Here is a 15,828-nt window from a genome sequence, read left to right as displayed (position 1 = left end):
CACAAAAATAAACTCAAAATGGATTAGAGACCTAAATGTAAGACCGGACACTATAAAACTCTTAGAGGAAAAACATAGGAAGAACACTCTTTGACATAAATCACAGCAAGATCGTTTTTGATCCACCTCCTAGAGTAATGGAAATAAAAACAAAAATAAACAAGTGGGACCTAATGAAACTTAAAAGCTTTTGCAAAGCAAAGGAAACTACAAACAGGATGAAAAGACAACCCTCAGAATGGGAGAAAATATTTGCAAATGAATCAACAAAGGATTAGTCTCCAAAATATATAAACAGCTCATGTAGCTCAATATTAAAAAAACAACCCAATCAGAAAATGGGCAGAAGACCTAAATAGACATTTCTCCAAAGAAGATATTCAGATGGCCAACAAACACATGAAAAGCTGCCCAACATCACTATTTATTAGAGAAATGCAAACCAAAACTACAATGAGGTATCGCCTCACACCAGTTAGAATGGGCATTATCAGAAAATCTACAAACAACAAATGCTGCAGAGGGTGTGGAGAAAAGGGAACCCTCTTGCACTGTTGGTGGGCATGTAAATTGATAACAGCCACTATGGAGACCAGTATGGAGGTTCCTTAAAAAACTAAAAGTAGAACTACCGTATGACCCAGCAATCCCACTCCTGGGCATATACCCAGAGCAAACCATAACTGAAAAAGACACATGCACCCCAATGTTCACTGCAGCACTATTTATAATAGCCAGGTCATGGAAGCAACCTAAATGCCCACTGACAGACAAATGGATAAAGAAGATGTGGTACATATATACAATGGAATATTACTCAGCCATACAAAGGAATGAAATTGGGTCATTTGACATGGTTGGATCTAGAGACTGTCATACAGAGTGAAGTAAGTCAGAGAGAGAAAACAAATATCATGTATTAACGCATATATGTGGAAGCTAGAAAAATGGTACAGATGAACCAGTTTGCAGAGCAGAAATAGAGACACAGATGTAGAGAACAAACATATGGACACCAAGGGGGAAAGTGGCGGGGGGCATGGTGGTGGTGGGATGAATTGGGAGATTGGGATTAACATATATACACTAATATGTATAAAATAGATAACTAATAAGAACCTGCTGTATAAAAAATAAAAATTAAAAATTAAAAAAAGAATAACATACATACAGAAACGTGCACATATCCTAAGAGTGCGACTTAGTGAACTTTCACAGGCTGAACACATATAGCATCAAGTACCCAACCACTGCCAGCATCCACCCTGTGCTCCTTCCACTATCCTGACTTCTAACATCATAGATTAGTTTGCCAACTTTTAAAATATTTAATAGAAATGGAATGGTGTAGTGTATATTCTTTCATGTCTGGCTTCTTTCATTCAATATTATGTTTGTGAAATTCGTCCTTATTTTTGCAGGTGGTTGTAGGTTCTTCATTCTCATTGCTGGGTGACCTTGTGTGACTATACTACGATTTATTTATTCTACTTCTGCTGGGCATTTGGGTAGTTTCCACTTTGGTGTTATTATGAATAATGCTGCTAAGAACAACTTAATACTAGTCTTTGGTGGTCGTATGTACAACCTTCCTAGGAGTAGAAGTGCTGGGTCAAATATATTTATTTTGAATTTCTAAATTTACTACAAAGAGCTTAGACATCTGATCTGTTTCCACTCGTAGTGCCAAAGCAGAAAATGTAACATGGCAGAGCTAAATACAGCACTTCTCAAAGTGCATCCAAACACATCGTGTTTCTGACTCACCTGGGAGCTTGAGCAGGTGGTTCTCGACTCATTTATGTGGGAGAACTGTGTGTAGTGGCAACAGGAGGCTTTAGAAGTCAGACAAACTGAAATTTAAATCCCAGCTTTCTGAGTTAATGTCTGATCTTTGGGGAATTACTTAATGCTTGGTTTTCTTATTTATAAGGTGGGGCATAGTCATTCTTATTTTACAGGTCTGCAGCCTGGTTAACCAAGATAACCCATAGAAAGCAGCGAGCACAGCGCCTAACACAGTATGCATCATAAATGATTGTTCCATTCCCTCATTTGCCGACGGAGGAAAATAAGTGAGTGAGACCTCTAGCCCCGAAGTCACTATAGAACAATGACCTCATAACTCAACCATCCGGAGGTATAACAGAATTTAGTATTATGTGACTGTGCCTACAATCTCAGGCCCACTAGAGATGAAGCACAGAAGCCCATGAGTACCAGGAGCAAGCTTTTGACAACATTTGGTTGCCAATGGGCCATACACACCATTCATGATGCTCCTATTAACCTATTATCATTGTTGTTGTTGTTCTTTTTCTTAAATGCCAGTTTAAATAGCCCTCAGCATCCTTTTACACTGACATCAGGTTCAGTGTGCATGACTTACTGAGTAGAAAACAAAAATCGCCAAGTCAAAGACTTTGTCAGGAAGGAGGAGATGATATGAAAATGAATCTGCAGGCTAGCCCCGTACATTATTCCACAGGTGCGCACTACCAGGGTTTGCTGCTTTCTTTTCTAATCACTGTGTTTTCAAGTGTGTCTTCAAGACTGCTGAGTGCTAAACTATCTCTTTATCCCCGAGCACGGTCAGCTTCCCCAGCCTCCCACACAACCTGGTTCATGCTGGGATAAAGAGGAAGGTAGGAATGTTAAAACAATAATGCTATGGTCTGAGGCCAGCACCACGTAATCAGATCCTAGCAAGGCAGAGGCTGTTACCTGGGAAATTATTGGAAGAAAATAGGCCTATTTTGCAATGACTTAGTTTTTTCTACCCTCCTTGCTTTCTCCTTTTCATCGTGCCTCCAGTGATCAGATGGAATAAACCTTTCTACATTTATTTCACTAAGGAGCACTGAGAAGCTTTGTATGGGCACCAGCAAAAGATGCAGGAGTCGCAGGACTATGGCCTGACCCACTGTTGGTCTTGAATCCCAAATATGATTCTTAGATGGGAAGCATCAGTTAAAAAAGGCCCCTGGAATTCAACGCCATACTGCTATACCGCAAAGAGAACCCAGTATTTTGTTTTTACATCTTTATTGGAGTATACCTGCTTTACAATGTTGTACTAGTTTCTGCTGTACAACAAAGTGAATCAGCTATATGTACACATATATCCCCATATCCCCTCCCTCTTGAGCCTCCCTCCCACCCTCCCTATCCCACCCCTCTAGGTGGTCACAAAGCACCAAGCTGATCTCCCTGTGCTATGCAGCTGCTTCCCACTAGCTAGCTATTTTACATTTGGTACTGTACATATGTCCATGCCACTCTCTCACTTCGTCCCAGCTTAACCTTCCCCCTCCCCATATCCTCAGGTCTATCCTCTATGTCTGCGTCTTTATTCCTGCCCTGTCCCTAGGTTCTTCAGAGCCACTTTTTTTAGATTCCGTATATATGTGTTAGCATACGGTATTTGTTTTTCTCTTTCTGACTTACTTCACTCTGTATGACAGACTCTAGGTCCATCCACCTCACTACAAATAACTCAGTTTCGTTTCTTTTTATGGCTAATATTCCATTGTACATATGTGCCACATCTTCTTTATCCATTCATCTGTCAGTGGACGCTTAGGTTGCTTCCACGTCCTGGCTATTGTAAGTAGAGCTGCAATGAACATTGTGGTACATGTCTCTTTTGGAATTATGGTTTTCTCAGGGTATATGCCCAGTAGTGGGATTGCTGGGTCATGTGGTAATTCTATTGTTAGTTGTTTTGTTTTGCTTTTTTTTTTTTGCGGTACGCGGGCCTCTCACTGCTGTGGCCTCGCCCGTTGTGGAGCACAGGCTCCAGACGTGCAGGCTCAGCGGCCATGGCTCACAGGCCCAGCCGCTCCTCGGCATGTGGTATTTTCTCGGACCTGGGCACGAACCCGTGTCCCCTGCATCGGCAGGCAGACTCTCAACCACTGCGCCACCAGGGAAGCCCTATTGTTAGTTTTTAAAGGAACCTCCATACTGTTCTCCATAGTGGCTGTATCAATTTACATTCCCACCAACAGTGCAGGAGGGTTCCCTTTTCTCCACACCCTCTCCAGCACTTACTGTTTCTAGATTTTTTGATGATGGTCATTCTGACTGGTGTGAGGTGATACCTCACAGTAGTTTTGATTTGCATTTCTCTAATGATTAGTGATGCTGAACACCTTTTCATGTGGAAAACCCAGTATTTTGAACTTCAGTATTATTAAGTAGGTAAATTAGGAGGCTACTGTTCACATTAAAAAGAGATTCAGCACAGAAGCATATGAAGAATAAAGTGGAAGACAGCAAAGTGGTTTGTACGACATTAATATAAAGTTCCAAAGTATTTTGTGAACATTTGTTATGCATATTTTGCCAGTGTGTCTTGCCATAAGATCATTCAACCTGTTTTTACTCTAAATGGATAAAACAAAGGGAGGTGAGGAGTGGGGTGGCCCTGAGTTTTGATACGAGCCTCGGGTCAAGCAGAGCACACTGTGCTGAAGCACGTTCCATGGCTATGGAAGCTAGAATCACGGTCTTGGAACTGGAAAAGTCTTGAAACTGGCACCATAGTGGGTCACATAATTGAGGTCCAGAGAGGAGAAGTGATTTGCTGAAGCTCACACGATAATTAATTCCATGGCAAAACTGATGTTGGAGTGAGATTGTGGGTTCCAGCAAGCAGAGACTAAGCTGCAGCCTATTTGCCTTCCCAGCATCCAGCCCTTTCACTGTAGGTCAGTCCGGTTCCCCCTGGGTCTACAGATCTGGATCTGCCTTGATTTGGGGGTTGGTATGGAGCCCCAGAGGCCATAAAGGAACAGATCCATCTCTGCTCATCAATACCACATCTCTCATGAGGAATCACTCAGCCTTTCCACCTTCCCCTACTGCCTCTACCCCAGCCTGGAGGCCTGTGGAGAGGAAATACCTCGGGGTTGGACCCGACTTCCCAGGTTGTCCCATAATTACACTTCTGCACCTATCAGAACCAAGTCACTATGACTTTGCCTCCACCTTCACAGAGAAAACAGAGGCTATCAGATAAGGGAGGCTTTCGACTTTCTATACCCTTCCCCTTATAACCCAAAACATCCTTACCAGCTTCTTTGCCAAGACAGTGGGAGAGGTATCTCTTTACCAACGTGAAGCCAATTCTGCGTCTTGTGCACTGGATCCCAACATCTCCAGTCTAAGGGTCATTCCCTTCATCAATTTTCCCCATCATTTTCACATTCTCCCACTGGCTCTTTCCCATTCATATTTAACTGCAAGTAGGTACCATCTTAAAAGAATGAGCCAACCAGAAGCTTTGACATCCTGGATGATGGAAGGAAAGAAGGCTAGAGGGAAGTATGGAAGTAAAAAAAGAAGAGGAGAGAAAGGCTAGCTTCTCTCAATCTTAAACCCTGACTTATCCACCTTTGGGTCCTATACACTCTAGATGCTTCTCCTCTCATTCAAGCTTCTACTTCCCCACCTCCTAAATGCTCTTCAACCTATCTGGTCTCTGTTTTCACCGTTTCACTGAAACATCATGATTGACCTCTTCTTCCTAAACCCAAAGGAAACTTTCCCTTATTACCTCATGTGATCTCCCTGCTGCATTGGGTTCTATTGGATATTCCCTCCACAGAACTTACCCTGCCCTTGGTACCCCTGATCTCCCAGACATTTGAGATGTCTGTCCTCTTTTCATGACCCTTCCTCCATTGGCTCTTTAAATGGTGTTCGTCAGGGTTACATCCTGGAAAGATTCTGGGATAAAGTAGATTGATTTAACCAGATTTCATGTAGAGACAGACAGATATAAGGAGCCTTCTAATAGCTTTAATTACAGCTCTTCGATTTTACTCCTTCTAAGAACCTGATAGGATGGCTCAGGGTCAGTTATTTTCTAGAATTGCCCCCATAGTAGGATTATCCTGAGGCACTCTTGCTAGTTAACCATTTCCATCCACTTCTTCCATCAGTCCAGAAACTGACTAATTTCGCTCCCATCGATTTCACTACCTCGATTCCACTTTCATCTCCTCCATGCTGATGTCTCCCAGATCAACATCTCCAGCTCAGAATTCTCTTCTGAGCTCCAAAACCAAACATTAACTAGACACCTTCAAATGGAAGTCCCCATCGTATCCCCAACATTAACTCTCACAAACTGCTATTCCCGGATGCTCCCACCTCAGGGGTGGCATCCACCCACTGTAGCCAGAAAACTGAGTCGTCCTGCTACTGCCTGCCCTCAGGCTCAGTTACAAATCCTGGTGCATTTACCTCCTTTAAAGTCTCCCACATCCATCCAGTACTCTCCTTCTCCACTACCCCACCCCTAACTTCAAACTTATTAATTCTCATGTAGATTACAAAAAAAAAACAGAACGGGAGAGCAGAGAAAGTGAGTGTAAAATATGAAGTAAAGGAAGGTGATTTTTTTTTTTTTTAGTTCTGAGTAAATACATACACGTGTGTGCTATGCAACATGAAATGTATTTATCACTGTGGCTTCTCAGAGCTCATCCTCCACAGGCCTGGGCAGGTGTCTGAGCTCCCTCCAAAGCCACATGTGGTTAGCGAGCACTTGAAATTGGCTAGTCTGAACTGAGGTGTGTTGTAATAGACACACCAGATTTCAGACTTGGTATGAAGAATATAAAATACCTCATTAATCATTTTTATATTGATTACATGTGTAATGATAATACTTGAGATACATCAGATTAAATTAAATGTATTATTGAAAATAATTTCACCTTTTAGAAAAACGTTTTAAATTGTGGCTACTAGAAAAATTTTAATTACATTGTATTTCCACTGGACAGCGTTACTGTAGCAGCTGGAGTGTGCCACTCACAGCTGAGGGCTTAAGATCCCCTCAAAAATAGACTGATCCTTTCCATATCCAAAAACGTTTGGGGATCAGCAAGCCGCATCTCTTCTTCAAATGCAGGGACTTGTCTTAACTTGGGGATCAGGATAATGCAGTACTCCCTGCTGTGATGTACTTTTTTTTTTTTTTTTTGGCTGTGCCAGGTCTTAGTTGCGGGATCTTTCAGTTGCAGCATGCGGACTCCTAGTTGCGGCATGCATGATCAATGTGGGATCTAGTTCCCCGACCAGGGATCGAAAGCGGTCCCCCTGCATTGGGAGCGCGGAGTCTTACCCAGTGGACCACCAGGGAAGTCCCCCTGCTGTGAGGTACTTCTGCTCAATGGATAAAATATAGCTTAAATGCTGTAGAAAGCCCAACGTATTAAAGCCAAACTTAAAAAAAAAGCTCTCTTAAGGGATTTCAGCATCCTGGCATGCTTCCACCTACCAAACCACTGCCTCCTGGTAAATGAAAACGATATTCAAGGGCAGGGGCTCTGGATTATTTCTTTTATTTCTCTCCACAGCACCTGGTGCCTTGCTGTGTGTGGAAGTTTCTAAGCAGCTGGCTAACTGTGGATTGTTGGTCAGGGGCTGAGGTTTCTCTCAGTTCCCTTCTAAAGCCTTGCGTCACTGAATACTTTAAATCCCCCTCACTGCCTGAATGAGGACACACCCTTTCCATTTCTGTATGCTCAAATGCCAAAATAAAACAAAGTACAGACCTGTCTTCTTATATTTGATTTATATTAATATCCTCCATAAGGAGTTCAGCATTAAGCAAATTGGAGTAGGAGGGTTGGAGCGATAGTGAAAGAATAAACTTAAAAGAATGGGAGAAATGAATTCATTGATCCCATGTTCAATATGCCCGACTATTATCAATCTGCAAGAAATGGATGTTGCATTTGGAACAAGACCAGCAGGAAGATGTCTAATAATAACCTTGGGCAGAATTCCAGTCGACCACAGTAAATGCCCAAGGAAGCTCATGGTTGTTTATTTTCACTGACGTAGCACAGTAAGTATCTCGCTTTTAAAATGCTATCTGAGTAGCTAAATAGATGGCGAGGCTAGTAAAGGAAGCCAAGGATGTCTCTGGAAATCTGGTCATCTTTTTGAGCACTAGCGGGTGAGTGCCCTACCTCCCAACGAACGTAATGCACCTTCTGCAAGACAGCAGTCTCTTGGCACTGCTCCACTTTGAAGTAAAGTCCAAAATGAACTCCTGCTAACGTAGCATATCGAACCAGCCCTTTTTCATTACCAAGGCTCTATCATAAAACCTAGGCAATTTTCTATTTCTTTTCTAATTTCTTTATCAGTGTTATTTAATTCTATTTACTCTTTCTTATATTTTCTTCCAACAAAAAAAAAGGCAGGTGGAGGGCTTCTCTGGTGGCGCCGTGGTTGAGAGTCCGCCTGCCGATGCAGGGGACATGGGTTCGTGCCCCGGTCCGGGAAGATCCCACATGCCGCGGATCGGCTGGGCCCGTGAGCCATGGCTGCTGAGCCTGCGCGTCCGGAGCGTGTGCTCCGCAACGGGAGAGGCCACCACAGTGAGAGGCCCGCGTACCGCAAAAAAAAAAAAGGCAGGTGGAAAACCTACAGGTATACCTTCCAGAAAAGTTCCCCCTTGAACATGATTCCATTGTATCCTCAATATCCTTATCAATTTGCTACTTACAAGGGTCTAAAGTATAGATTGCTTTAAAGTCCTGTGTATTTAGATATGCCAACTTCCCACTCCCTTTCCTTAAAGGGCTATGCCAGGCTCTGTATTAGACACCGGGGATACGGTGAGGACAAGACAGGTTTCCACTCAACATCGCGCTGGCAAACGTGGACTCGCTGTCAAGGAGTTCACCGCTCTCTCCTTTCTGCCCCCACTGCACCTGGGAACACACCCCTTTGCAGGCTGTGTCCTTCTCAACCTGTATGAAAGCAATCTGTTTGTGTGCCAGTCTCTTCTAGAATCTCTGGATCACAAAGTACCACAGGGCTCAGAGCTCAGCACGTAGTAGGTACTCGATCACTGTGGGCAGAGCTAACCCGGATCACAATAAACAGCCTTCACTGTAAATAATATATAGACAGATGCATGTAGACAGGGACACTTGTACACACCTTCTCAAGTGCCAGGCTAAATCAAGAGCATGGTTCATTAAAAAAGGGCATTTTACACGATTGCTGAGACTTAAATAAAATTCGTATTTACAGAGGGTGACATTCAGTGACATAGAGTCACGTTCTGGGAGTTGCAGTAAAGCTTTATGTCCCTTTATTTACCCAGAAATGTCCTTTTCCATATCTCTAGGTAAAGTTAGAGTGAGTTTGGGGAAACAGTGCGTGCCTCGGCTGATACAATCACAACCACTCTGGTAAATGCTACTTTTTTTCAAGATAATGTTTTGTTATTGAGTCCTGTTTCCTCTAAACTTTATGAATCCAAGTTTGGTTACACGTGGGGGAAGGAGCCTGTCCTCTGGATGGGAATCTCTCAAGTCTTCCATGCACTTTCCAAAGTCAGTTAAGCAACAGAGCAGCCATGCTCTGAGGGACCCACGATTGACTTGGGGCAATATGTTTGGGTACTGGGAGAAACAGAATTTATATGATTTGAAATATGAAGATATTAGCAAAGCTAAAGATCAACAGAAACTACTCAAAAACATAAAAAGAAACCCTAATTTAATATTTTCACTTGCCACTCTCTTCACCAACAAACTATGTTACTAGGTAGTTAATACGTGCCTTCGTTATTAAGTGTAATTCTAAATTTAGAATAAAACCCCACAATGACCCAATTTTGCTGATAAGAGAAAAGGTGCTTCAAAAAACTTAGTAGTGGTTTATAAAGTGGTTGCAGCACCTATTTAAACAGAGCCAATTTTCAATAGACCACAATAATGATGGACAACATGGGAAATTTTTATAAAAGGTAGATCAAAGCAATCACTTTAACAGTTCAAATTCTGTACATCCTTCACACACTCACACACACACACACAAACACACACACACGCACACATTTTAAGCCAGAACTGCCAAAAAGATGGAAAAAGAATGTATCTCACTTAAAGGTGTGTTGCAGGAGAAAGGTCTTCCACTCTGCGGGTATAGAGCTCTGTGTTCAAATCCCAGCTCTACAGCCTTCAAAGCAATGTGGCTTTGGAGAAGTCGCTTACCCTCTCTGAACCTCAGTTTCCTCATTTCTAAACTGGCAGGGAGGCGGAGGTGTAACACTGCCAGCTTTGTATGGTTCCTGGGAGTTAACCTCCAGGATGAGCTGTCACAAGTGAAAGTAGAAAGTACCTGAACTTTCTTCCTTCCCTTGATTTCCTCTGCCCACCCTCTCAGGCAGAAGCAACCAAGGAGCAGAATAGCTAAAAGGCAAAAAGGGAAGGAAAAGAAGTAGGCACCAGAGACTGAAATGATACACAAACAGGAACCAGATGCTGCCCTCTCCCCTGCCCTTGACCTGTCAGGAAGTTGTGTGATGCAAATCTGAACACTGAGTTTAACTTTAAAAAATATATTCTGGGTGATGGACTTCCCTGGTGGCACAGTGGTTAAGAATCTGTCTGCCAATGCAGGGGAGACAGGTTCGAGCCCTGGTCTGGGAAGATCCCACATGCTGCAGAGCAACCAAGTCTGTGTGCCACAACTTACTGAGCCTGCACTCTAGAGCCAGCGAGCCACAACTACTGAGCCTGCGTGCCACAACTAATGAATCCTGCATGCCTAGAGCCCGTGTTCTTCAACAAGAGAAGCACCCGCTCGCCGCAACTAGAGAAAGCCCGTGCGCAGAAACAAAGACCCAATGCAGCCAAAAATAAATAAATAAATTTATTTAAAAATATATATATATATTCTGGGTGATCTCATAACAAGCTTTTAATGGTCAGTTTGTTGTTGTTGTTGTTGTTTTGCAGTGCTTAACCAAGAGTTGTTTAGTGGGGCTTCCCTGGTGGCGCAGTGGTTGAGAGTCCGCCTGCCGATGTAGGGGACACGGGTTCGTGCCCCGGTCCGGGAAGATCCCACGTGCCGTGGAGTGGCTGGGCCCGTGAGCCATGGCCGCTGAGCCTGCATGTCCGGAGCCTATGCTCCGCAACAGCAGAGGCCACAACAGTGAGAGGCCCGCAAGAGTTGTTCAGTGGCTCAAAGGAATCCCTTGGTAACAAACTTATGGGGATGGTTTGTATCCCATCAGAAACAGGTACTACACTGTGTATGTTGTTCAGCAAGCGGCTTAAGCGCTGGGGAGCAGTTAATATCAAACTTCCCTAAGAAAATATATCTTTAAAACTAGAAACACAGTGAACAAAAGCCCTAGGTGCTCTAATGTAACTTTCTTGGTTTTCATGTTTTACAAAATTGTCCTAAGTCTCCCTTTGAACCCTTATTAACCCTTATGAAGAAATAACAGTTACATGATGGACTGGCCTTGAAATCTGTGAGCCCTCATTTTGGGAGTTCACAGAAAATGCTACATCACAAAATCCTTTTTTAAAAAAACCTCTTCCCAGGGTCAAACTCCACAGCCAATCAAAATATTGCACCTTTTAACTCGAGGGAAATCGCTAGAGAGAGAGTAGCTCTAAGTAGTATGTCGCTTGGATTTGAGGGTCCAAAGAGAGGTCTCCCCAAGTTCCCGAAGACTTCAGGCCACGGAAAATCCACCACCCATTTGGTGTTTTTGATTCCTTGAGGATACACGTTGAGGTGTTTGAGAACCACCTTCCACATTTACTTAAGGAATCATGACCAGTGGTGGAGAAGCTGATGAAATTTGGGATACCAGTAACTGAGATGCAAGGAAGCTCTGAGTGCCCGTTTCCACACTTTCATTATGAAAGGCATGCAGCCCCTTTCCAAGTAAATATAGCTGCTCCAGGTTCCCACTACCTGAAGAGAAACCCTCACAGCACGCTCCGGAAATGTTTACAATTCATTTAAGATGCACATTATTTCTAAACACATCGCCGAGGAACCCTTTTACTTATTTATTTTGAAATTTTCAAACGAATGGGGAAGTTTGGCTTCCATGTCGTTTTCATTTTTCAAAAACTGACATTAGGCACCAAAATTAGTTGAGGACAGAATCATTCCTTACCTAAAATTTAGAACTTAACAACGGACTCGTCTCAAGCTTTCTGAAGAGAATGCCATTTTTAAATTGTACCACAGGACAATTTAATGTATCTTTAGATGAGAATACACCTAAAAGATAAAAGCCCATCCCCTCCTCCCAAGGCACAAAAACACAGCATAGCCCAAGCAGCCCGTCTCCTACCCAGCCAATACAATAATGCTTTGTAAGCTGAGAGCAGCGCTCGGTTACAGAAGCTAAGTATAAACAGCTGAGAAGGATTAGGCGGTAGCTCTATTCTCATTTACATGAAAATCCTCTAAGCATCGGTTTCCTCGGTGGCTGCGGGCGCATAAAAGAGTTCCTCGCTGAAACTCTTTTGTGCCATAGCCACGCATACATTTGCATCCTTTGTCTTTACTTACCAGTCGAGGCTGTGGGCATGTGTGCTCGATTTCCTCCATGGTTTCTGAGGGAGGCTCATTGGAAAGGGATTTTGGGATACCTGTTTCTGACTCAGCATCAGTGGTAAGTACTGGCATGGCCAGTGAATGCTGCCTCCAGTTCTACACCCTCTGAGAGTCTCCTCCTAGGCAGAGAATGTTTTCTTTGTCACGTATTTTTCTCTTCCCCACCCATCCCCCTTCTTCGTCCCTTCTTTCTGTCTTCCCAGGGGGAAGTAAAGAGGTTATCCTCCACCCCCACCACTTTCCTTCTCCAAGAACCCAAGAGGCAAGGCCTCAGTTTATCACTATAACAACCAGACAGCACAGGAGCTGCGGGTGCGGGATACAGTACCTCATTTGCATGGAGCGCGCTGGTTGGCTACTGTCGTAATAGTACCACTCCGCCGGAGAGCGGCCGGGCCCCATTGGCTGGCGGGCCGTGCCCTGGGGGCCCGAACTTGCTGCTTTTGTTTCTCCTGTTTAATTCAGTTGCAAAGGTCCATTCTGGGCTAGGGACCCCGGCTGCGCTACCCAGATAAGAAAAAACCGCGTCCTGACATGCCCAGGACGCCTCGAGACAGAACATAGCAGACCTCCACTAAAAAAGACCAAGTCCCTGACATGTTTGCTGTGCTGTAGTCAGAATTTTGCCAAATAGGAGTCACCCTGAAGACAAAACCACTTTTGAGCCCAAACTCCCTGTGCCCACAATTGCCACCTGGCCTCGGAGGGCCTCTCACGGCATTCATTGAGAGCACCTGAGTGTTCACCCCCTTGACTGCAACAAGAGCAATGGCAGATCCTCTGAGGCCTGGTGTAGCGCTGGCGCTTACCCCTGGGGCTGCCCTGAGAGGAACTTCGAAGGAGGTAGATTGTCTTCGAAAACCTGCCTCCCACCTCTGACTGCCCTCCCCAATTACTTCCTCCCTCGGCCATTCCTCCTCCTCCCCAGCTATTCTGAGTTTCCTCAATGAGCTCTTGCTGTTGTCTGCGCTTCCATACACCGTTCCTTATGCTGGTCTATTATTCCCGTGCTCCCATTTCCTAAGCACCCTGCTCTCAGCGAAATGCTCATGGCAATCACAGAAACATCACAGATGGGGTATTAAAGATGATGTGCCTTAACGTCTAAATCGTCCAGGAATAGCCACCATTTATAAGAGGGCGTTCTGGAGACACACACCCAAAGAAAAGAACTCACAAAGGTATTCGTTCTAGTGAAATATCACACTTTAAATAACATTAATAAAAATCACGCCTTGGGAATTCCCTGGCAGTCCATAGTTAGGACTCCACGCTCTCACTGCTGAGGGTCCGGGTTCCATCCCTGGTTGGGGAACTAAAATCCCACAAGCCAAGCGGCTTGGCCAAAAAAAAAAAAAAATCATGGTAATAGCTAGCATTTATTAAGCACAGGCACAGTGCTAGGTACTTTACCTAGATATTGTTTAATCTTCATAACAACCCAAAGAGGTCAATCTTATCATTATCCCCATTTACAGGTGAGAAAATTGAAATTTACAGTAATTGCTCAGGGCCTCAAACTCATAAGCAGCGGAGCTGGGATTGGAAGGATGCGGGCTTGGCGGGGCAGGGGGGATGCAGCAGGTGTAGTGACAGAAAAAACATCTAGGTAGAAATCCTCTTAAGACAAGTCCCTGGGCTTCTAAATCTTTCATTTTAATCTATAGCAGTGGTTTTCATCCAAGTATGCTCCAGGACCAGCCACACCAACATCAGCGTCACCCGAGAACTTGTTGGAAATGTAAATTATTCATCCCTCAAGACCTGGCTCAGTAGGTCTGGGATAGGGCCGGAATTTGCATTTCTTTTTTTAAAAAATAAATTTACTTATTTTATTTATTTATTTTTGGCTGTTCATGATCCGTTGGAAAGACCTCACCCCCTAACCCCCACTGTGTTCTGGGCCACCGAGCCTGGTTCCTAATTGGTCCTCTAATTCCCTCTCTAGAATGGGATGCTCACCTGTTCCTATTTAGCAGCGTCCTGATGGCTAGTGGGGTCCTTGCAAACCCCTCTTGCCCAAGAGCCTAGACTGTGCCCTTATCCCCCACCTCCAGCCTTTGCTGTGTCAAAGTGGGCAGATGCCCCCTTCTCCCCCCACACCCCATCTCAACGAAACAAGATGCTGTCTCTGCCTGAGCATCTTCATTGTGTCACCTAAATCAGACCTTTAACCATCAGTGACATTATGTGCTAAATCCAAGTCGTACCTGACACATAATCAGCCCAAGTCCTTACACCTCAAAAGTTAGACCTCTAACTGCCTTGAGGGTCAGCTCTATAGGTAACTCCATTCCCACTAATCCTACCCCAGCCTCGTCTTGGCTTCTCATCGCCCTCTCCCCACAGCCCAGTGGTTGACTCTCACAGTCCTAATGGGGAGAAATAAGCTCTTTAAGGCACCACTCTGAGGGGTCCTTACCAGATTCACCCACTCTGGGGATCAGTCTTGGCTGCTCTTGCAACCTGATTCAGGAAATTCTTAATAATACCTGAATGGGTTATTTAAACTTGGGGGCTTTGTAATGCTATTAAGATGATTAAGAATGACCAGTTAATTACACAATATGGAATTAAGTATTCCATAACCCTCTAGGGGTTATATGGGGGGGGTGACTACAAAGGGATAGGAGAAGAGGGGTTACTGGGGTGATAGAATTGTTCTGTATCCTGATTATGGTAATGGTTACACAAATCTATACACAATGTTAACATTGTTATAAAAAAAAAACCTCCATGGAGGACATTTGTCAGTACATGCTACAGCCTTTAGAGAGTTCATACCCTTTGACCCAGGGCTTTCCCTCGGGAATTTATCCCCAAAGAAACAACCAGAAGCTCACAAATAATTACATACAAAGATGCTAATGCAGACTTATTTACAAGAAGCAAAAAAAAAGATACAATTTACAGCAATAGGAGAAGTGGCTAAAATGAAAATTAAATACATCCATATAGTATTATACATGCATTAGGAGTCACGTTTTTGAAGAAAATCTAATGCTAGGGGAACATATTAACATTGTGTCAGGTGAGAAAAGCAGGCCACAGAATACGATTCTGAAAAATAATCCTGATTATGGGATATGTACATGCCTAGAAAAGAGCACTGGAGGGAAATACATCAGGATGTTAAGTAACGTCTTTAAACGGTGGGATTATGGGGGATTTTGATTTCTTTTTTATATTTTCAGGTCTATAACAAGTATTTTAAAATAAGCATCTATTACCCCGATAGTTGGGGGGGAAATAAACATTACCCTTTCTCCCCAAAGGAATCAAGGGCTGGATACGGGGTGGGGATGAGGCAGGCAGAGGTTAGCATGTGAGAGAATAGAAAGGTGCAGGGGCTCAGTGGAGGAAAAAGAAAGCTGAAACTGGGGGAGTCCTATCTCCAGGTAGCAGAAGCAGAGGGAACGT

At 43.8% G+C, this 15,828-nt stretch overlaps 1 protein-coding gene across 2 annotated transcripts in view; it reads right to left on the bottom strand.

Annotated features, from left to right (window-relative positions):
* Window positions 1-12,708, bottom strand: part of PCYT1B (phosphate cytidylyltransferase 1B, choline) — a 142,400-nt gene extending 129,692 nt beyond the window's left edge. For both annotated transcript variants that reach the window (XM_060002689.1, XM_060002690.1), the window contains exon 1: window positions 12,364-12,708. In XM_060002689.1, the coding sequence (XP_059858672.1) occupies window positions 12,364-12,480 (117 nt within the window). In that variant the 5' untranslated portion in view covers window positions 12,481-12,708. The remainder of the gene's footprint in view (window positions 1-12,363) is intronic.
* Between the last annotated feature and the right edge of the window lie 3,120 nt (window positions 12,709-15,828).

The sequence above is a fragment of the Delphinus delphis genome, chromosome X (assembly GCF_949987515.2).
Source record: "Delphinus delphis chromosome X, mDelDel1.2, whole genome shotgun sequence".
NCBI classification, from domain to species: Eukaryota; Metazoa; Chordata; class Mammalia; order Artiodactyla; family Delphinidae; genus Delphinus; species Delphinus delphis.
This window is presented reverse-complemented; position numbering and strand designations above follow the sequence as displayed.